The 24,833-nt window shown below is 39.2% G+C and overlaps 1 protein-coding gene across 17 annotated transcripts in view; it reads right to left on the bottom strand.

The window, feature by feature from the left end:
- The window catches only part of ATXN2 (ataxin 2), a 129,940-nt gene that overhangs the window by 95,464 nt on the left and 9,643 nt on the right, over positions 1–24,833 (bottom strand). For all 17 annotated transcript variants that reach the window (XR_013831329.1, XR_013831330.1, XR_013831331.1 and 14 more), the window contains exon 2: positions 1,639–1,675. Coding sequence is in view for 13 of the 17 variants with exons in the window: in XM_079942840.1 (XP_079798966.1) it covers positions 1,639–1,675 (37 nt within the window). In the remaining 4 variants the exon portion in view is untranslated. The remainder of the gene's footprint in view (positions 1–1,638; positions 1,676–24,833) is intronic.

The raw sequence follows: 24,833 nt of genomic DNA, 5'->3' as shown, positions 1-24,833 counted from the left end.
TTTTCAAAAGTGAAATCAGTCATAACAACTAACAATGTTTTGACTATACATGATACAAAAAATCAAAAGTGAACTTCCATATATGAGGAAAGACAAAACCACAGGAACAGAAGACAGGTCAATGACTGAAGAGTAGGATTCACTACAAACTGGCATGAGGGATTTCTGGAGGTGATAAACTGTTCTATTACCTTGACTGTGGTGGTGGTTACACAATTGTATACATCAAAACTCACAGAACTGTACACTAAATAGGGTTAAATATACCTTAAAAAATAAATGGGGTAGGGACTGCCCTGGTGGCGCAGTGGTTGGGAATCCACCTGTCAATGCAGGGGATACGGGTTCCAGCCCTGGTCCAGGAGGATCCCACATATCACACAACAACTAAGCCCATGTGCCACAACTACTGAGCCTGAGCTCTGGAGACCACGAAACACAACTACTGAAGCCTGCGCACCTACAGCCCGTGCTCCGTAACAAGAGAAGCCACTGCAATGAGAAGCCTGTGCACCGCAACGAAGACCTAATGCAGCCATCAATCAATCAATCAATCCTATGCTTAAAAAAATAAAAAAATAAAATAAATGGGGTAGAAGGGGAACCTCTGTAGAAGACCCTTGACTATCTTCTCTTAGCATATCTGAATCAATGATATTGCTCTAAGGTCTAATAAACCACATCACTCCTTATTACACACTACATAAGCATGTGTCCTGATTCTAAAGAAGAAAATCTGTCCACAATAAAGGTGAAGTCTCAAAAAATAGTGACAGCTTCTCATTTATATTTCTTGCATCTTGTGGAACTTGCACCTTCTGTCCTTTGTGCCCAGCTTAATTTCACTGATAAAATTCCAAAATTTAAAACCAGAAGGCCCTTTTCCAAGGGAGAAAAATGAAAGAAATAAAAGCACATTATTTCAAAAACAAAACCCCAAAGTTTTGAAAACTCCAGTCCCAGTGTTCCATTTACCTCATTAATCATTTATATTTGCCTTTAGTCATTTATAAAAGAACAAATGAGTTGTTATGATTAAGCATGAAAAATAAAAATATAATTTACAGATAATTCTGCATTTTACACATAGAGTCATCATTAAAAAACAACAGATAGGACTTCCCTGGTGGCAGGTGGAAGTCCTAAGAATCTGCCTGCCAATGCAGGGGACACGGGTTCGAGCCCTGGTCCGGGAAGATCCCACATGCCGCAGAGCAACTAAGCCCATGTGCCACAACTACTGAGCCTGCACTCTAGAGCCTGCGAGCCGCAACTGCTGAGCCCACACGCTGCAACTATTGAAGCCCGCACGCCTAGAGCCCACGCTCTGCAACAACAGAAGCCACCACAACGAGAAGCCCATGCACCACAACGAAGAGTAGCTCCGGCTCACTGCAACTAGAGAAAGCCTGTGAACAGCAACGAAGACCCAACACGGCCATAAATAAATTTATATTTAAAAAAAAAACCAATTGATATAGCTAATGGTCTTACAGCTAACCATATTAATCTGCAAAGGTTATCTGAGATAGAAGACAATTTATTTATTTATTTTTTGGCCTTGGCTTTTGGTCTGTGGTTTAGAAATCACATTTTAGTTATCAATTTTTCCAAACAAGTAACATTAAAGTTACTCACCGTAGACTGAGGCAGTCCTTTGCTACTGTTTCGGCCTCTGAAAAGATTAAATGTTATATTTATGAAATTCAACAGGCTAAACAAGCTAAAAATTTTTTTCAAATTTAAAATATCTTATAATTCCATCCAAAAACACACAGGCTATCTGTGGGGAGGGCTCATCTAATATTAAGTATAAAGGCTACGTAAGTATGACTCTCGCTGCGCTTTGCTGGCTCAGAGGCCCAGAACAGGTAGGGGTCAAGTGAGGGAGGAAGGAGGAAAGAAATGTGACCACAATCAAAATGAAATAAAGTAAAAATAAAAACAACCTATTTAAAGAAATAACCAATACCAAATATAATAATCTCTACTCCAAAAGTAACCACTCACTCTGCTATAAAAAGCTACCCAGGAGCAAAATATAGATTCTATTCCTGATTTAACTGACATATTTGACTAACATCAAGTTACCGCCCATATTTTTCCCTCACCTCTAAAAATAGGTACTGTGTTTACAACTGCAGATAGATATTTGAAAATAAGTTGAATCATTCAAAGAACTTTCACTTTAAATAATAAGTGCCTCTGTCAGGATCTATATAACAAGTGCCTTTCCCTGCCAAACCCCTCCCTCTGAAACAGTGCAGTACACCAACATCAGTTGTCAAGTAATTTCCAGTAACATGAACTCTATTTTCAAGTGAACTTAGAAAACATAATACACTGTAAGGCTTGCTCCAATGGAAAAAATTAGGCCCTTTATGAAATGATAAAAAAATTAATAAAGTAAAATTAGTTACTCTTGAGTAACAGTATTGTAATCTCATTCTAATAAAATAATCACAACACTCAAATAAAGCCACAAACTTCAAACATTCAAAGAGAAGCACAATTCAGGTGAAAAAGCCCAGCAGTATGAATGGTGCCAATTCTCAGAAAAGCGGTACTGATATTAGCAATCCGATGTCAGCTGACTGTCTCCAACTCTCATTTACCTTCTCTCATCTAGAAAGTAATGTCTTTGGACTTCCCTGGTGGTCCAGTGGTTAAGAGTCCGTGCTCCCAAAGCAGGGGGCGCGCAGGTTCAATCCCTGGTCGGGGAATATCCCACATGCCGTGTGGCACGGCCAAAAGAAAAAAAAGAAGACAGAAAATAATGTCTTCAATCAAATCACCTGAGATTCCTTCCACTTCTAACATTCTACCTCTCACACAGCACAGATAAATTCCTTATTCTTAAGGAATATGACCAATAATTTATCATTTATAAAACATGACAAACCAGACACTATGGTAAGCATTATGTCAAATCTCTCCCCTACTTTACAGGTAAGGAAACTGTACCTTAGCAGCTAAACATCTTGACCAAAATCATCCAGTTCAAGAGCAGCAGAGCTGGTATTTAAACCAGGTGATCCGAAGTATAGACTTTTCATTTCTAGATTATGTTGCCTTTCTGACATTGTATCACAAGGAATGAACTTGAAAATAAAGCCTAACCCAATTTCTACATCTTTTAAATACCATTTGAATGTACTGTTTTTCTATTTATTTGTAGTCTGCAGCCAAAGACAAACAGATTTTATTTATTTGTTTGTTTGTTGTTTGGCTGCGCTGGGTCTTAGTTGTGGCGTGTGGGATCTTCGTTGCCGTGTGTGGGATCTTTAGTTGTGGCGTGCGAACTCTTACTTGCGGCATGTGGGATCTAGTTCCCTGACCAGAGATTGAACCCTGGCCCCCTGCATTGGGGGCGTGGAGTCTTAGCCACTGGACCACCAGGGAAGTCCCGTCAAAGACTAAAAAATGGCTAAGTCTTGCCATTTTATCTTATCGTAGTGGTTGCTGTGATGCCACAGTTAAAAGACTTAAACAAATGACACGAATTAAGTGCCCTTAAACTTATGCAGCATCCCCACAATGCTATTTAAAAGAATTTAAAATACGGGCTTCCCTGGTGGCGCCGTGGTTGAGAGTCCGCCTGCCGATGCAGGGGACATGGGTTCGTGCCCTGGTCCGGGAAGATTCCACATGCCGTGGAGTGGCTAGGGCTGTGAGCCACGGCCGCTGAGCCTGTGCGTCCGGAGCCTGTGCTCCGCAACAGGAGGGCCACAACAGAGAGGCCCGCGAAAAAATTTAAAACATAAAACTCCATTACAGAAGTCACATTATTTTTTAATTGATTGTACAGTTGTATCTTTGAATCAATCCAGTTTACTTAGTAGAACAAACTGGTCAGTAAGGAAAATAAAAGACTCAGAGTGATATAAACGTACAAAATCAGTATAGAAACCACTGATTTCCACTAATCTACCAGGTGGGTGGACACCCAAAGGGAATGTTAGCATACCACAGTAACATTCTCTGAAACTGGTAAAGCCCACGTTCATTCTTGTTTTTTTCTTTTTTGGATCCACTCAGATTATGCTTGACTTTTACTCTTTTCCTTTAGTATTTCAGGAAAAGCATTCTAATATTTCATACAGTAAAAAAAAAAAAAAAAAAAAAAAAAAGACTCAAAAAAAGCTAAGGTCATATCCTAGTCCTAAATATACCTATAATGTGACAGATCAGATTTAGCAAAACAACAATATCCAGGATTCTAAATTTCCAATAACCACTGAACATGAGGTTAAAATGTGAATCAAAATGCCAAATTAATACAAAGAAATTTACAAAAATAATAATAAAGAGTTCATATTGCTTCAAAATAATACAGGAGGGAGAAAATAGACGGGGTTATAAATGAAAAAAGACTGGCATGAGTTGGTAACTGCTGAAACCAGGTGATGGGTGTGCAGGGGTTCATTATATCATTCTTCTTGCTTTTTACAATTTCCTTAAGTCAAAAAAAAAAAAAAAAGCCTTCAGATATGACACAATGGAAGCCTGGATTTAATCAAGTGTATTTATCTACCAGTTTAGAGGGAACATTGGGTAGAAGAGTAAGTTAACTGATACCATAAGGTTACAAGTCCGTAAAATCCAGGATGTGGTAAATTTCACTTAAGAGATGACAGTTCCTTCAACAAATAATGGCATGTGAAGAAAACAAAATGTGCAGGAAAAATTATAACATTTAAAGGTACACAAAAATCAAAAGCAAAGTGTGGCTTCCCAATTTCAAAACTCATCACAAAGCTACAGTAATTGAAACAGTGTGGTCCTGGCCTAAGGACAGACATAAAAACCAACGGCATAGAATACAGAGCCCAGAAATAAACCCTCATATTTACGGGCAATTGATTATTAACAAGGGGGTCAAGATCATTCAAAGGAAGGTCTCTTCAACAAATGATTCTGGGGACTTCTCTGGTGGTCCAGTGGTTAAGAATCCACCATCCAATGCAGGGGCCACAGGTTTGAGCCCTGGTCAGGGAACCAAGATCCCACATGCTGCGGGGCAACATAGCCCATGCACCACAATTACAGAGAAGCCTGCACGCTGCAATGAAAGATCCCACCTGCCGCAGCTAAGACCCAACGCAGCACCCCCCCCCCCCAAAAAAAGGAGCCAAAGACCTAAATTTAAGAGCTAAGAGCTAAAACTATGAAACTCTTAGGGAAAAAAAAAAAGGGAAAATCTTCATGGCCTTGAATTTGGCAATAATTTATTAACTGTGACACCAAAGGCATACAACATAAGAAAAAATATGTATAAAAAGGATTTCATCAAAATTAAAAACTTTTGTGCAAAAAACAGTATCAGAGTGTAAAAAGACAACCCACAGAACAGTAGAAAATACCTGCACATATCTCATAACGGGTTAATATCTAGAATACATAAAGAACTCCTACAGGGCTTTCCCTGGTGGCGCAGTGGTTGAGAGTCCGCCTGCTGATGCAGGGGACATGGGTTCGTGCCCCGGTCCGGAAAGATCCAACAAGCCGCAGAGCAGCTAGGCCCGTGAGCCATGGCCGCTGAGCCTGCGCGTCCGGAGCCTGTGCTCCACAACGGGAGAGGCCACAACAGTGAGAGACCCGTGTACCGCAAAAAAAAAAAAAAAAACTCCTATAACTCGACATCAAAAAAAACCATACAACTCAGTTCAAAAATGGGCAAAAGACTTGAACAGACATTTCTCCAAAGAAGTTTATACAGTTGGCCAATAAGTACATGAAAAGATGCTCAAGTCACACTAGTAATTAGGAAAATTCAAATCAAAACCACAATGAGCTATGATGGCTATTATAAACAAACAATGGCTATTATAAACAGAAAATAACAAGTGTTGACAAAAATGTGGAGAAACTGGAACTCTTGTACAGTTTCTAGGAATGCAAAACTGTGCAGCTACTGTGAAAAATAGTATGGCAGTTCCTCAAAAAACTAAACATAGAATTACCACATGATCCAGGAATCTCACTTCTGAATGTATACCCAAAATAATTGAAAGCAGAGATTTTAACATATATTTGTACACCAATGTTCATAGCAGCTTTATTCACAAAAGGCAAAAGGTGGGAAAAAACCAAATGTCCACTGACGAATGTATAAACACAATGTGGTACCATCCATACAATGGAATATTATTCAGTCTTAAATGAAGTTCTGATACATGCTACAACATGAATGAATCTTGAAGACATGCAAAGTGAAATAAGACATACACGAAAGGGCAACTATTACATGATTCTACTTATGTAAGATACACAGAGTACTCAAATTCATAGAAATAGAAAGTAGAATGGTAGATCCCAGGGGCTGGGGGACTGTTGGAATTAGAAGCAAATGCTTAATGTGTATAGGGCTTCCTTTGGGGGTGAAAATGTTTTAGAACTTAATAGAGGTGGTACTAGTACAACAACTAGAATGTACTTAACTACAGTGAACCACACATTTAAAAATGGTTAAAACAGTAACTTTCGCGTTATGTATATTTTACCACAATTAAAAAGAACAGAGAATTCCATGGCGGTCCAGTGGTTAGGACTCTGCACTTTCACTGCCAAGGGCCCGGGTTCGATCCTTGGTCAGGGAACTAAGATCCTGTAAGCCACACAGGGGCCATAAACAAACAAACAAACATAAAAAAATAAAATTTTTAAAAAAAGGTAAGCTCCAAATGAAATTCATTTGCAACAGTGTGTAGAGAAGTTCATGCCTAAGGGTGCTCTCAAAAATAGTGCAGACTGTGGTCAAAGGCAACTGAGAGTAAATTGGTAAAATCATTGCTTAACATAGGCTTACTTGATTTAAAAAAAAAAAAAAGAAGATCCAACTACAAACTGTCTATAAAAGAGATACTTTAGACTGAAAGATATAAATAGATTGAAAGTAAAAAGATGGAAAAAGACATAGCATGCGAACAAGAAAGCTAGAGTGGGTATACTAATATCAGACAACATAGGCTTTAAAACAACAACAAAAAATATCACTAGAGATAAAGAGGGATATTTTAAAATGATAAAAAGGTCAACTCATCAGGAAGAAGGAAGAAGCATTCCAACTGCACTCTGTGTGCCATTTTCACATAAGTCCTGGGCCACTGGAGATGAACTCTTCACAGAAATTATCTGTACCATACTGACCCAGAGCCCTGCTCCTTCACCTAGAGAGTTGTCTCATGCTCCATTTCCTTGTCATACTATCAACCTGACAACTGAACTCCAACTAATAAATGTAGAAGGAATGATGGAATTAGAAGGATACCATTTGGTAACCACCACAGTAATAACTGTTTCAGGCAAAAATCACCAAATGGATGCTAATCTAGTAAAGTAGAAACAGGGTATTTACATAATCACAAAGCAACTCATCACAAGATACTGATTAATGACAAAGTGAAAAATAATTTTATAGAAAAGGAGCCCAGCACCATCCTAATCAAGTGACCAAAGTTAACAGCATGAGCAATGGGATAAATGTACATCATTCACCTCCTCTCAGGCAATGAGAACACATGCATCACTTCTGCAGTATTCTCGCCAAAAATGTATAAACTGAATCTAATCATGAGGAAACATCAGACAAACCCTAGCTGAGGGACATTCTACAAAACAACCTGCAATATCAGAGTGTCAAATCACAAAAGACTAAGAAACTACTTCAGATTAAAGGAGACCAACAAGACATGACAACTGAATGTAACATATAAACCTGGATTGGTTCTTAGACCAGATTTTTGGGGGGGGGGGGGGGCGGGGGTGTGTAAAGAACATTAGAAGACCAATTAGTAAAATCTGAATAAGGTCAACAGATAATAATTTGGCACAATATTAATTTCCTTATTTTGACAATTGTACTGTGGTTTTGTAAGAGAATATCCTTGTTATTAGGAAATACACTCTGAAGTATTTAGAACTAAGGGGCACCATGTCTCTCATATGTTTAATAAAACTATTTAAATTTTATATTAATTATATACGTATATATTAATTTTAATGAGAGAGAAAATGAAAAAAATGCAGTGAAAAGTTCCTTGGAGAATATACGTGAAGAGTATAGAAGAATTCTTTGCACAATTGTTGCAACTTTTCTATAACTCTAAAGTCATTTATAAACAAAATTTTTTAAAATTAGGAACTGTGAATGATTCATTAACTTCTATCTACTTGTCTAAAGTATCTTTAAATTTTTGTAATAAAAAAACTTGCCCAGCCTTAAATGCCACCTTTTCAAGAAGCCTCCCTTGGATTATGCCATACCAATCAAATACATGGTGCTCTCTTCAACTCTCTAGACTGGAATTTAGCATAATCTGCTCTGCATTATAGTTACCAGTAAACCTATCATATACCCACTACTCAGGGTCATCACCTGACAACATGGTGCTTTTGTGCAAAGCAAATAATGATGGCTCCTCCAGGGAGTCACAGCCCCACACTAGAGAAAACGGTGAGGTCAGCAGCCAACACCTTTGAGAAAATTAGAAGGTACCAGAGCAGATGCCATCCGAAAAGGCATATCACATAGCCAAAGAAACTCCTGGATTTCAAAACCCATTTGTGGCCTCGGTCAGGAGCTCGTGGATGAAATGAAAGCTAAATAACCAAGACTGGCAGACAGGATCTTGTCCATCTTTCTACCATCTACCAAAATTAGCACAGAGGAACTGTGCCTCACATATGATAATACACAATAAATATTTAATGAATTAACAAGCCCAGTCAAAGAAGAAAGAAAAAAAATGAACATGAAAGCTTTCAAAGTAAAGATCTTCCTCAACTTATGATGGGATTACGTCCTGATAAACCCATGGTGTAAGCTGAAAGTGGAAAATACATGTATATACCTAACCTACCGATCATCATAGCTTAGCCTAGCCTACCTTAAATGTGCTCAGAGCACTTATATTAGTCTACAGTTGGGTACAACCATCTAACACAAAGCCTATTTTATAATAAAGTGTTGAAGATTCCATGTAACTTACTGAACACTGTCCTGAAAGTGAAAACCATTGTGATTATATGGGTACAGAATGGTTGTAAGTGCTTACCACTCATAATCATGTGGTTGCAGCTCGCTGCCACTGACCAACATCATGAGAGAGTATCATACCACATAAAGCTAATGTGGGAAAAGATCAAAATTCAAAATTCGAAATAGGGTGTCTACTGAACGCTTACTGTTTTCGCACCGTCCTAAGTCAGGGACCATCTGTAATAATTCTCTAAATCAAGCATCAGCAAACTACAGCCCACAAACCTGTTTTTGTCTGGGCTTTGAGTGAATATGGTTTTAAGTTCTTAAAGCGTTAAAAAAAAAAAAAAAGCCAAGAACAATATGCAACAGAGAAGTTACATGGCTCATAAAGCCTAAAATATCTGGGTCATTACAAGCAGAATTTGCTGACCTCTGAACTGAAAAAATGTGGCTGCAATGTCAATAAGTGCAAGCTAAAAATAAAGTCTACTGGGGATTTCCCTGGTGGTCCAGTGGTTAAGACCCCACACTCCCAATGCAGGGGCCCCAGGTTCGATCCCTGGTCGGGGAACTTAGATCCCACGATACCGCAACTAAGCCTGCGAGCTCTGCAGCCGTTGCACTGCAACTGGAGAAGCCCGAGCGCCACAATGAAGACCCAGCACAGCCTAAATTAATTAATTAAAAAAAATAATAAAGTCTACTACTGTTTTACACAAACTTAGTACTTCTACAAGAAACTTACTAGCACTATATACTTTCCATGAAAGTTTAATGTACACATAATTGAGAAATGTCATGAAAGTACTCTTGCTCTCATTTAATTATTTTTAGGTTCTACAATGCAATTCAATTGAGGTTGATTCACCTATTCGGGGGGAAAAAAAAAAAAATCAAGGTATTTTACTAATGTACATTTGATGACAATACTATGAGCAAGTTCCAGAAAGACAAGGACTTTGTAGTGACCACCAAATCAAAAGTACCCAGCATAAAATGATGAAGAGGTAAGGTAAACTGTAGATTAAAATAGACCTGAGACATAGCAAACAACTTGTGAACCTCATGTGAGCACTCATTAGAACAAATTGTAAAAGAAAAATAAAATGATAAGACACTCGAACTGGAGTTTCTAGCTTACGTAATAATGTAAGAAAAAGAAATAAAAGGCACAATGTTTGGACAAGAAGGAGGAAAACTGTCTTTAATAAAAGACAACATGATTATTATGCAGAGAATCTACCAAAAAAACCCTACTAGAAGAAAGCTTAGCAAGGCTAACTCGAAATGGATCAATGACCTAATCATAAAAGGTTTAAATAAAAGTTAAAAAAAAAATTTCTCCCACCCCCCCCAACCCCCTGCCTATGGCCATCATCAATCTGCTCTCTGTATCTATGAGCTTGGTTTTTTAGTTTGTTTTTTTTAAGATAACCACATATATGAGAGATCCTACAATATGTCTTTCTGTGTCTGACTTACTGCACTTAGCAATACACTCTTGAGGTCCATCCATGTTGTTGCAAACGGCAACATTTCGTTCTCTTTTATGACTGAGTAATATTCCATTTTATACGTATATTTCACTTAGATTGTTTCCTTACCTTGGTTATTGTAAATAATGCTGCAATGACCATGTGGTACATATATCTTTTCAAGTGTTTTCATTTTCTTTGGATAAATGCCTAGAAGTGGAACTGTTGGATCATATGGTAGTTGTAAATCTTTATGACCTCAGGTTAGGCAACGGTTTCAGAGAAGACAGAAAAAATATAAACCATAAAAGCAAAAAACTGACAAATCAGACTTCATCAAATTTTAAAATATTCTGTGCTTTTAAAGACACTGTTAAGTAATGGCCTATATGGGAAAAGAATCTAAAAAAGAGTGGATATATGTATATGTATTCAATATAACTGATTCACTTCGCTGTACACCTGACACTAACACAACATTGTAAATCAACTATACTCCGGGGTACTTCCCTGGTGGTACAGTGGCTAAGACTCCACGCTCCCAATGCAGAGGGCCTGGGTTTGATCCCTGGGCAGGAAACTAGATTCCACATACCGAAACTAAGAGTTTGCAGGCCACAACTAAAGATACCACATGCCACAACTAAAAGATCCCCCATGCAGCAATGAAGATCCCGAGTGCCACAACTAAGACACAGCACAGCCAAATAAATAAATAAATAAATATATATATTTTTGTAAAAAAATGGTTTGGATGGTAAAATGTATGTTATCGGTATTAAAAAAAACCTATACTCCAATAAAGAATTTTTTAAAAGACACTGTTAGGAAAATAAAAAGCCAATCCCCAGACAAGGAAGTATTTGCAAAATATGTCTGATAATGGACTTCTACCCAGACTATACAGAAAGCTTATTAATAAGACAAATAGCCCGGACTTCCCTGGTGGCACAGTGGTTAAGAATCCGCCTGCCAATGCAGGGGTCACGGGTTCGATCCCTGGTCCGGGAAGATCCCACATGCCGCAGAGCAACTAAGCACCACAACTACTGAGTCTGTGCTCTAGAGCCCACGAGCCACAACTACCGAAGCCAGTGTGCCTACAGCCCATGCTCTGCATCAAGAGAATAATAAGCCCATGCACCGCAATGAAGAATAGCCCCTGCTCTCCACAACTAGAGGAAGCCCGTATGCAGTAACAAAGACCCAACGCAGCCATAAATAAATAAATATTTTTAAAAAAGACAAATAGCCCAATAAATGGGAAAAAAGTCTTATACAGTCATTTAACCAAATAAGATTTACTGGGTAAAATTAAAGACTGACAATACCAACTGCTAGTGAGGATACCAAGAAGCTGAAACTCTCATACACTGCTGGTGGAAATGGAAAATAGTACAGCCATTTTGGAAAAGAGTTTGGCAGTATGTTATAAAGTTTAACATACTTTTAAAATCCAGCAACCCCATTCCTAGGTAATTATACAAGAGGAATGAATATGAATGTTAGCAGCTAGTTTATTCATAATAACCCAAAACTGAAAACAACCCAAATGTCCACTACCTAGTGAATGAATACACGAACTGTGGTAGCATATCCTTAACAATGGAATACTTCTTGGTTATAAAGTTACAAATTACTGATACATGCTACACACAACATGGATGAATTTCAAAAGCACTGTGCTTACTGACTAAGCAGAAGCCAGACACCAAAAGCTACATAATCCATGATTCCATCTACATAACATTCTGGAAAGGCACTACAGATGTAGAAATCAGATCAATGATTCTAAGGGCTGAGGGTCAAGGGAGGGGATTTAATTAATATAAAGGCACAAGAGGGAACTTTATAGGGTAGTATATCTTAATTGTGTTATTGACAACATGACTATACACATTTGTCAAAACTAAAAGAACTTTACACTAAACGAGTTTACTGTACGTAAATTATACCTCAAAAAACCTGCCACACCCCCCCTCAAACTAAAGGCAGATCCAAAGAAACCATAAAACTTAAACTTAAAAAAAAAAAAATTGAGGGACTTCCCTAGTGGTGCAGTGGTTAAGAATCCACCTGCCAATGCAGGGGACACAGGTTCAATCCCTGGTCTAGGAAGATCCCACATGCCACAGGGCAACTAAGCCCGTGCACCACAACTACTGAGCCTGTACTCTAGGGCCCACGTGCTGCAACTACAGAGCCTGCAATGCTGCAACTTCTGTACCCTGCACACCTACAGCCCGTGCTCTGCAACAAGAGAAGCCACTGCAGTGAGAAGCCCACGCACCGCAACGAAGACCCAAACACAGCCAAAAATAAATAAATAAATATAGTATTAAAAAAAATTGAAATCGATGGTATGTAAATTATAACCAAATAAATGTGAAGTTAAAAATTCATATTATACACTTAAAATTGGTGAATTTTGCTGTGTGTTAATTATACCTCAGTAAAGGAGTTTTGTTTTGTTTTTTTTTCCCAGTACGTAGGCCTCTCACTGTTGTGGTCTCTCCTGCTGCGGGGCACAGGCTCCAGACGTGCAGCCTTAGCAGCCATGGCTCACGGGTCCAGCCGCTCCGTGGCACGTGGGATCCTCCCAGACCGGGGCACGAACCCGTGTCCCCTGCATCTGCAGGCGGACTCTCAACCACTGCGCCACCAGGGAAGCCCTTGTTTTTCTTTTAAGAGACAAAAAAGGGAAAACCTGAACTAATAGGACATTAAAAAATACTAAGGAATTAATGTTAATTTTTAAAAATGTGATAATGGTTTCCATTCTCTTAGATACTATACTGAAATATTTACAGAAGAAATGTCATGATGTCAGGAATTGCTTCAAAATAATCTAGGAAGGCTAGAGTAATCAAGACAGTATGGTAATGGCATAAGGACATACATACAGATCAATGAAATAGCATTAACTGTCCAGAAATAAACTCTTACATTTATGGTCAACTGATTTTTGAGAAAAGTGCCAGGACAATTCAATGGGGAAAGATTAGTTATTTTCACAAATAGTGCTGGGACAACTGGATATCCACCTGCAAAAGAATGTATCTGGACCCCTACTGCATATCATATACAAAAATTAACTCAAAATGGATTAAAGATGTAAATGTAAGAGCTAAAACTATAAAATTCTTAAGGCAAAAAACATGAGAATAAATCTTCAATGGATTTGGCAATGGATTCTTAGATATGACAGTAAAAGCACAAACTACAGATGAAAAAATAGATAAACGGGACTTGAGATCAAGATTTAAAACTTTTTTGCTGCAAAGGACAACATCAATACACCGAGAGCAAAAGAAACAAGTAAGAAGGGACTGTGGATAAATTATAAAGATTTCAGACATTCCCTGACTAAGGGAAACTGAAAGCACTAGGACACCAGAGAACATACTAAAATGCAAAGGGCATGCAATTTCTACTGGTACTGCCAACAGACAATGTAATTGAAAAACTGTTTACTTTTTCATTTTTCACCATTCTGGTCATTCATCACCACTTTTCAACATGGCACCTATACATGTCATTCACCATTTTCTACAACTATTTGAACAAGCCTGGGTGACAAATGTACACAGTCAAAATACTACATTGATCCAAATTTCTAGAACCAGACTACTTGTACGGATACAACTGATACTCATTGGCATAGTAAGAATACTACACACCTCAAACTCCCTTCCAATAGAGTTGTAATAATGTTGTTCCCCCAACTATTCACATGGCTGACTGCTTCTTGTTACTTAGATGTCACCTCCTCAGAGCGGCTTACCCAGACCCACCCATCAAAAGTAGCTCCCCAACTACTATTATATCACTCTGTTTTAGTACTTAAGTAACTAATACTTAGTATATTACAGCACTTAATAACTGAAATTTTGGGCTTCCCTGGTGGCGCAGTGGTTGAGAGTCCACCTGCCGATGCAGGGGACACAGGTTCGTGCCCGGTCCGGGAAGATCCCACGTGCCGCAGAGCGGCTGGGCCCATGAGCCATGGCCGCTAAGCCTGCGCGTCTGGAGCCTGTGCTCCGCAACGGGAGAGGCTACAACAGTGAGAGGTCCACGTACGGCAAAACAAAAAAACAAAAAAAAAAACTGAAATTTTGTTTATTACATGTTCCTTTATTTTCTTTCTGTCTCTGTCCAACCCTCACCTCCAGAATATATACCTCATGAGGGCAAACATTTCTGTCTCATTCACCACTGAGTGCCCAGGGCTTAGAACAGAGCCTGGCACAAAGTAAGTACTCTGAATTGTTGAATAAATTAAGTATGTAGTATAATTTATGTGAATTATGACAAATATTGACTAATTCAATTTCTCTTTATAGTACAGAAAAACTACAGCTGTCAAGAAAAAGGACAATTAACTAAAAACTAGAAATCTAATTCCAGTTCTTAAAGTTAACTCAATTAGGTGAGTCATTTTGTTCTTCCCATTTCAGTCTTTTTATTAGAAAGGGAAATTCTATAACTAATACTTATTGAATACTTCCTCACTGAAAAGATGAGTCAAACAAGATGGCAGTAGGGAGCAGGTCATGACAACCCAAACCTAGTAAAAAGCTAGAGTTTTTTTAGCAAACTGAGGGCTGGCAACTCTAAATTCACACAGAACAACCGCCAAATTAATGCAGTCACATAATCATCTAGAATCAATGTTTCAAGAACCATCCCCACAAGAACTTATTTCAGTTTGCTGCAAACTCCTTGGGTTCAAATTCTGGCCCTATCATTTCCTAGCTCTGTGACCTTAACCTCATGACTTCAGCTCTTTGTGCCTTAATTTCAAGATCTACAAAATGGTGACAAAAATAGTACGTTCTCAAAAAAATAATAATACCTTCTCATTAGGTTGTGAAAATTAAATGATATTCCATATAGACAACCTGGCTTAAGAACAACGCCTGGCACATTATTAACTGCTTAATAATTGTTAGCTAATACAATTACTTTCCTCATATTACAGCACACACTAGAACTGTGCAGCGAGGGGGGGGCAGGGACAACTCTTCAAATGAAGTTTTACTTCGAGGAAGGGATAAGGGGGCTTGGCCATAAAGTCATGCACAATTAGATGTGACCTAGACATATCAAAAGCTCCAGAAGACTCGGATAAAAAGGAATCCTGGGTGCTCAAGTCCAGTGCTGTCCAACAGAACTTTCTATAATGAATTAAAAAAAAAGTTCTAGGGGCTTCCCTGGTGGCGCAGTGGCTGAGAGTCCGCCTGCCGATGCTGGGGACACGGGTTTGTGCCGTGTTCCGGGAGGATCCCACGTGCCGCAGAGCGGCTGGGCCCGTAAGCCACGGCCGCTGAGCCTGCGCGTCTGGAGCCTGTGCTCCGCAACGGGAGAGGCCACAACAGTGAGAGGCCCGCATACTGCGCAAAAAAAAAAAAAAAAGTTCTATAATCATGTTGCCCAATATGGTAGCCACTAGGCACATGTGGTGGCTGAGCACTTGAAATATGGCTAGTGTGACTGAGGAGCTGATTTTTTAAAAATTTTAATTAACTTAATTCTAAGTGTAAATAGCAGGACTTCCCTGGAGGTCCAGTGGTTAAGACTCCATGCTTCCACTGCAGGGGGCACGGGTTGGATCCCTGGGGTGGGGGTGGGGGGGACTAAGATCCTGCATGCCGTGTGGTGCAGGCAAAAATAAATTAACCAAATTTAAAATGCGGGCCACATTAAAAAAAAATTTTTTTAATGTAAATAGCCAGATGTGGATGGATAGTGGCTACCATACTGGGCAGTGCAGTTCCAGTCCTCTCTTTGAGCTTCTCCAGAAGTAGGTGCTATCTACCTTCCAAAGCATCCATCCGCTCTAATACACCAAGAGTGCTTCCTTATAGTGTACTCTCTCTCCCAATGGTTTTACCCACTGGTCATTAATCTTTCCTAGGGCCTCAAAACAACTTCACTCCCCTTCAAAAAACTACAAGTGGTAATGGGGAAGAGGGGAATAAGGGGAAACAAGATGAATCACTCAATGATAATGGCTGAAAGTGAGTGACAGATACATAGGCTCATTAAACTGTTCTATTTTTATCTATGTTGAAATTTCTATTAAAAAATTCTTATTAAAAAAATTCTCTTTAGCATTTATTTCAAGCTCACTTCGTTTCTTCTCTAACTACAAGGGCTTCCAAACCTGTCTCCCTGCTTTCAATACTTACTTCCTCCAATTCTTCTACCACACTGTGAAGCAAATTTTTCAACCCACAACCATGTTTACAAGCATCTCTGTAATTTGGCACAAACTTCTCCCTGCCTGGAACCTCCTCTTCTCTTCCATGGCCTCATTGGAAACTGCTTATCATTTCTTAAGATCCATCTCAACACTCACCACTTTCTTCACCACCCACCCAAAGCAGTCACTTACTCGCTTCTCAGTGCTACCAGTTTATACTACCTGCATCCTGCCCTCCCCCACTACACTCACTGGTTAACTTGGAAGCAGAGATGCTTCATTCATCTTTTAACTATCCCATTCTGATAGCTTCAAACGTTTACTGAATTAATCAACAGTATGCATACAAGCTCAACAAAATGCTAAACTGTGTCTACTAATATAGCATTACCCCAAACCCACCAACAAGCAGTTTTCAGCCTTAATTTGCTCAGGTAGTTTTTACTGATTTTCTTTTTTTTAACTTATTTATTTTTGGCTGCATTGGGTCTTCATTGCTGCGCGCGGGCTTTTCTCTAGTTGTGGCGAGCGGGGGCTACTCTTCATTGCAGTGCACAGGCTTCTCACTGCAGTGGCTCCTCTTGTTGCGGAGCACGGGCTCTAGGTACATGGGCTCCAGTAGTTGTGGCACATGTGCTCAGTAGTTGTGGCACATGTGCTCTGTAGTTGTGGCCCACGGGCTCTTGAGCGCAGGCTCAGTAGTTGAGGGGCACAGGCCTAGTTGCTCCGCAGCATGTGGAATCTTCCCGGACCAGGGATCGAACCCGTGTCCCCTGCATTAGGCAGGCAGATTCTTAACCACTGTGCCACCAGGGAAGCCCTTTACTGATTTTCAAACATGGTAACAGTAACAGCTGAAAGTTACTGAGCACTTACCACATGCCAAACATCGATTTAAGCAATTTACACATATAATTCATTTAATCCTCATCACCCCCATTTCACAGAGGAAGAAACTCAAGCACAAGTGAAATAACCTGCTGTAGGCCACTAAGTAAGAAAAGGCCTAGGGTGCTAAATAAATTGTGTGACTCTGGACAAGTCATTTAAAGTTCCTGCTCCTGTCCAAAATAAAGAGGATGAGTCATGATGATCTCAAATGCTAGCTTCCAATTCTAAAATTCAGATTTGGGGGAGGAGTATAGGATGCCACATAGAAGGAACACTGTCTTGTGAAAAGAAATAGTAACTTTAGACATTCACCAGAAAATTGTTTGAGGGAAAATGTGAATCTTTTTATTCTTGTAGTTTATAGCAAGCTACTATGAAAAAACATGGAACATGTTCTCAAATAAGAAAGCTAACATATGGGACACGCTAAGTTCTACCAAGAGTTAATAAAAAGAAAAATAAATGAGAATTAGCTTCATGGAAGATCTGAACTAGATCTTAGAGGATAAGTATGAGGATGTGGAAAAGGAGAATACTGATGGAAGAGCAGGCAGGCAGGCAGTAGAGGCTGAGTTTGATACCTGCAGAGGCAATGAGAAAAGGAGACCATGTTGATTTAAATGGAGGTCATGTTTTGAAGAGTTGATGGAAAACATGACCGGAAAGATAAAATGGGGTTGGCAAATGTCCATGGTCCTGTGGCCTGTTTTTATACGTCTCAGAGCTAAGAATGCTTTTTACATTTAAAGAGTTGTTTTTTTTTAAATAGAAGAATATGCAAAAAAAACTACATGTGGCCTGCAAGGCCTAAAAGATTTATTATTTGGCTCTTTACAGAAGACATTTGCCAACCCCTGGGTTAGATCATGGAAAGCCTTGAGAGTGAAAAGGACATTAGGCTTGGGAATAGGATGATTTTTGAGCAGAGGGGTTACCCCAAAAAAGTAGAGTTTAAATCTAATAGCAAAAGGAAGGCTAGGTTAAACAGGTGGGCACAATTAATGTGTTGCAAAAATTAAGAATAAAATGGGGACTTCCCTGGTGGCCCAGTGGGTGAGACTCTGCACTCCCAATGCAGGGGGACCAGGTACGATCCCTGGTCAGGGAACTAGATCCCACATGCGGCAACTAAGACCCAGCACAGCCAAAATAATAAAAAAATAAATAAATATTTTAAAAAAACGAATAAAATGTATGATTGCCTAACATGATTGTTTGGCCCATAGAAATAACTGCAGCATAGCCAGGAACTTCCCTAAAGCCACAAAATATAGGAAACATTTCTTCAACTATTTAATCCCTTCTCTTTGGAGGACTAATGTGTGCTGTGTAAGTCTTCTTCAGTGTGTTTTTCTAGCTCCAGGGCTATATAGCCTCCAACTTGACTAAGAAAGGGAGAGTGGAGAAGTGGGTTCTAGCCCTCTAATTCTCCTACAGAAACATCGGTTAAGTGGTGTTGGAATTCTTAGATCAAGCCAAAAATGCCTTCTTAACCTACAATATAGTATGCTACTCCTTAGTTCAAATTAATTATGGGTAACAACTATCTGATAAAATAGGTGCAGAAAACTAGCCACCATTTATAACACTGTTTACAAATTTTAAAATAAAAATCTTAAGCTTTTGGAACCAGATTCATTTATAAATAGAACTGCCAGGATTAAGGCATGGGTAGTGGAAGCCATTTTATGGCTCACAATAATGACTGAATTGTTTTCTTCATTGATTTTTATCTGCTTTTGTTTTGCCATAGAGCTTAACTAGAAGCAGTGGAGCACAGTTACTAAAAAGCAAAAGCTCTGAAGTCTTACAGGGTTAGAATCTCAGCTTCATCGCTTCCTAGCCCTTTGACCCTGGGCAAGTTCCTTAATTTCTCTGAAGTGCCATTCCCTCATCTTTAAAATAGATATGGCACTACCAACCTGACAGGCTGGGCTGTTGTAAGGATTAAAGGATATGTAAGTAATGCACTTGGCACAGTTCCTGAAACCTAACAGGCACAAAATAAATGGTAACCATCATTATATAAACAGGAAGCTCTCCATAAACTGTTTTCACATCATACATACATATCTAAACTTTCTTCTTCAGAAAAATGGCTTCTACTTGGCTCAGAAATGCTAGTTTTTTCTAACATGTTTTACACAGGAAAAAAGGTGTTAATAATAAATAAGAATTCTCATTTATTCTCTAACCTTTCAGATTGGGTTAAAACTAATGCAGACTTCCTATATAACATTTACAGACTATGAATAACTAAATTCCTTATCTGTCACAAATGCAAGTTCCTCATTTTCTTTTCCACTTTTCATCCTAAGGAGCCTGTTGACTTACATTCCTTCACCCAGGGAAGCTAGTGACTCAGGTTTCTGGTCAATTAAAGTAAGAAACTAATTGTAACATTCCTTAAATCCATCACCAGTTTTCTTCTGTTCTCACTTGCATACACCTTTTCAGAGACCCTAAATACAACAATAGTAAGTCATTCCATCTCTGCCACCTTCTAGGTGAGTAACATTAAAACAGGTCACTTATCGTCTGGGCCTTAGCTCCCTCATGGGTAAAATGGGATGGGGCAACAGATTATCTAACAGGACTGTGTGATAATCAAATGAGAAAGAATGTATATATATTATATATATGTAAAATGTATGTATATGCCCTAGCAGAACAAGCTCATGGTGGGTCCACTCAAATACAGTTTTCCCTCTCCCTTTCAATTATGACCCTAGTCAGCTTTCACAAGCTTAGACCAGGAGGCTTCTCAAACATACTGATTTCTGTGACTAGTGAGTAGCTATCCCAAAAGCACTGAAAGGAATAAGAACCTTAGCAACATACTAGACTACTCTCGTCAGAGGACCTATCTTCTGATAAAGCAGTAAGTTTTCTCCCTTCATCTAAAAGATTTGCCATATTGTGTAAGATAGAAGCATGCTAAGCGTTAGTAATAAGGGGAAGCAAAGGTGTGAACTTTCTGCCCTGTCTCCCCTACTAGTACGTAAGCTCCAGGAAGGGAGAGACCTCATCTGGCTTGTTCACCACTGTGTCCCCCGAGCCTGGCAAACAGGAGGTACTCAAAAAGTTTAACTATGGTATGCCTATAAAATAAATGCCATGTTCCATTTGAGATGACAACTTTTCCTTGGCAGGGTGCTCATGCAGTTAATAAAATGAGACCAGTGCTCATGCAGTTAATAAAAAATTTACCACTTACTAAGTATACAAAGTGGTACAAAGCACTCGTCCCTGCCCTCAAGATGTTCTAAATCTAGAAGGCAGGCAATGCAAATACAGAAGCTCCTTTACTTTCAAACAAGTTAGACCCCAAATACTGATAGTTTCTCATCACCAAAGATGATAAACAAATGGCAAACAAGCACATGAAAAGATGTTCAATATCATTAGACATAAGGAAATGCAGATTCAAACCACAATGAAATACCACTGCACAGTCACTAGAACGGCTGAAATTAAAAACTAGCATACTAAGTGTTGCCAAGAAATTAGAGCAATTAGAAATCAGTTACTTTAGCAAAGTTTCGCAATTATTTTTAAATTTAAATAAACATTTGCCATACAACATAGCAATTCCATTTCTAGGTATTTAATCAAGAGAAATGAAATTGTTATGACCACACAAAACCTGTACATCAATATTCACAGCATTATTCTTAATAGCCCAAAACTGCTAACAACTTAAAAGTGCATCACTTGATAAACAATGGTCAGGGAACTAGATCACACGCACACAATGGAATACTACTCAGCAAGAAAAAAAGAAGATACTGTTAACATGCAGTAACATGAATGAATCTCAAAGCATTATGTTACATGAGAGAAGCCAAACACAAAAGGCTGTATATTGTATAATATCATGTATATGACATTCTAGAAAAGACAAAACTATAATGTTAGGAAACAGATCGGTGATTACCAGGTTTGGAGAAAGGGGACTGACTGAAAAGAGGCACAAGGAAAATTTATGGGATGATACTCTGATTGTGGTGGTGATATAAGACTGTACGTTTTTCAAAACTCAAGAACTATACACTAAAAACGGTGAACTTTACTTTTTGTAAATTATATTTCAATACGTCTAATTAAAATACAATCTATCACAGTAACTGTCTAGCAATTTAAGCTAAATCACGGCACACTGAACAATGAAATTTTTAAAGTTTCCTCTGTACATCCATGTGATCCTAAGTCCAAAATGGACAGGAGGAAGTTTGAACGCTTATAGACCCAATATATGAACATTCTATTTGGCATCTTCTCCCAAAAGACAACCTCTTAATAATCTTTTCCAATGTCACTGGAGATTCCTTAGACTCTTTATTCACAGTACTCTGAACCCGTAGCACTGTTTGTAGGTCTTGACAAAAATTTCAGTAATAGCATTTTAACTACTTTAGCCTTCTCCCAAATTAACACCACTAGCTGCAAACTTCCAAGTTTTTCCATTTCATCCACTAATTCTTATCTTTTGTTGATTATTACTGACTAAATATGCATGGTACTTTTTGCTCTCTGTCCTTCAGAATAATTCGTCCCATCCCAAGCCATCATTTTCCTACTACTTATAATTTTTAAAAATCTCTCATTTCTACCATAATTAAGTTGTTTCTTCTGACTGGCACTATCAGTACTCACTGATGCTGCACTTTTTGAAAATGACAGCTTTAACAATGATAAACTAAACTCAAACACAGTAAACACATAGAGAATTTTAAAATGACAAGAATGGTTGGCTGCAAAATGACCATAAACCACCCCAAAAAAGGAAAAAACAAAAAAAAGGCCATCTGTCGGTGGGATGAACCCACTTTTGATCTGTGGTGTAGCTCTGCTCCTAATCTCAGAGTTCATCCTGAGAAAGTTTGTAAGTGGAGGAGCTGCTGCACTTAAATGCAAGACACTGTACATTGGAGGGACTTCCCTGGTGGCGCAGTGGTTAAGAATTCTCCTGCCTAACGCAGGGGACACGGGTTCGAGCCCTGGTCCGGGAAGATCCCACATGCCACGGAGCATCTAAGCCCATACGCCACAACTACTGAGCCTGCGCTCTAGAGCCCGTGAGCCACAACTACTGAGCCCACGTGCCACAACTACTGAAGCCCACGCACCTAGAGGCCGTGCTCTGCAACAAGAGAAGCCACCGCAATAAGAAGCCCTGCACTGCAACGAATAGCCCCCGCTCACAGCAACTAGAGAAAGCCCGCGCGCAGCAACAAAAACCCAACACAGCCAAAATAAATAATAAATAATAAATTTATGGGGGAAAAAACACACTGTACATTGAATGCCACAGGAATGATACTTGCCAAAAATCACAGGGGCACAGGAAGAATCCCATTTTCCTAGGGTAAATATGGTGAGGGACTGTGTAAGAAAGGATCTGTGCTAAGCCTTCAAAAACCTATGCTTAAGAGGACAAGATGACTAGATTGACATAATTTGATTTATTCTGGAGAATACAGTATGCACAGTCTGTGGAGGGACTTGACTAAAACTATTCATGAATAGTCTCGATTTGATTCAGCTAGTGATGAAAGCCACTAAAAGTTTCTTAATAGAAACAGTACACAATGAAAGATGTTTGGGGGATATTTTTTTTTTTGCCAGGGGTGGGGTGGAGGGGAGGATTTTTATGGCTATAGAGTATATAGGAAGTGTCTAGGCATAAAGAGACCAATCAGAAAGTTTGCTAAGCTACAGTCAGCAAATCCCTCCGGTGCCCATGATAAAGAATCAACCCACCCCCTTCTCTATCTACATCTCTTCTCTAAAGCCAGACGAAATCTCAGAATCCTCCAAACAACATGAAATCTCAGAATCCTTCAAACAACACAACAATCAATCATAATTACCAGATAAAGTGAAACCTATTTGCCAGCTAGGTTAAAGATTAAGAAAGGATAGTCACAGAGGAAAGGAATGCCTGGTAGAAACAGAGGAACTTCATTTTGGATTCAAGTTCCTAAGTTAAAAGGACTAAAGAGACACTCTTCCACTTAAATGTGACAGAAAACAAAAAATAGCAGAGTAGGGGACTTCCCTGGTGGCGCAGTGGTTAGGAACCTGCCTGCCAATGCAGGGGACATGGGTTCGAGCCCTGGTCCAGGAAGATCCCACATGCCGCAGAACGGCTAGGCCCATGCGCCACAGCTACTGAGCCTGTGCTCTGGAGCCCATGAGACACAACTACTGAGCCTGAATGCCGCAACTACTGAGCCCTCATGCCATAACTACTGAAGCCCGAGTGCCTAGAGCCCATGCTCCACAACAAGAGAACCACTGCAGTAAGAAGACCGCGCACTGCAACTAGGAGTGTCCCCAGCTCACCGCAACTAGAGAAAGCCCGCGTGCAGCAATGAAGACCCAACACAGCCAAAAATAAATAATAAATAAATAAATTAAAAAAAAATAGCAGAGTAGACCCTTTGCTAATTGAAACACTTAGAAAATTTTTTTCTGGACAGGTGGATCTTTTCTTAGATTACTAAATGAGTATCAAATTTTGAAAATAAGTCTTAAGAAACATATTACAAAGAAGAGGGAACAAGATTCCAAAGCCAGCTATGCAGCCAATGATGATGGGAGAACTTTGGCAAATAATCTCTGTGGCCTTAGTTTCCTCATCAGTAAAGAGAATGAGAAGTAAATACTCACCAGAGCCACCTCCAACTCCAGATCTGTATAATTCTAAAACATTGAGGGAATTCCCTGGCGGTCCAGTGGTTACGACTACGTGCTTTCACTGCCAAGGGCCCAGGCTCGATCCCTGGTCAGAGAACTAAGATCCTGCAAGCCGCATGGCGTGCCAAAACAAATAAAATACTCAGAGCTTAATATGTGTGGAGAATGACATGTAATAAAAATTTAGTATCTCACTTTTTAAAGAAGGTATTATTTCCCCCTTTTAATAAGTACAGAAACTGAGCCTGAGAGTAACTTGCCCATTCATTCACTCAAACATCTGACCACTTACTAAGTGCCAAGCACTGTTCCAGGAGACTGGGATACAATAGTGAACAAAATGAGGTTCCTGCCCTCACAGAACTTAAATTTTAGTCACCAGGGGGTGAATCCCAATTCTAGCCCAGACTGGGGTTACCAGATAAAGGATACCCAGTCAAATTTGAAATTCAGATAAATAATAATTTTGTTCCATGCAATTTGGGACCTATTTATACCAAAAAATCAGTCGTCGTTTATCAGAAATGCAAGTTGGGGAGAGGGGGGAATAAATTGCAAGTTTGCGAGTTTTAAACTA

This window comes from Stenella coeruleoalba, assembly GCF_951394435.1.
Source record: "Stenella coeruleoalba genome assembly, chromosome: 14".
NCBI lineage: Eukaryota > Metazoa > Chordata > Mammalia > Artiodactyla > Delphinidae > Stenella > Stenella coeruleoalba.
Note: the sequence above shows the minus strand (reverse complement) of the source record. Positions and strands in the feature narration are given on the sequence as shown.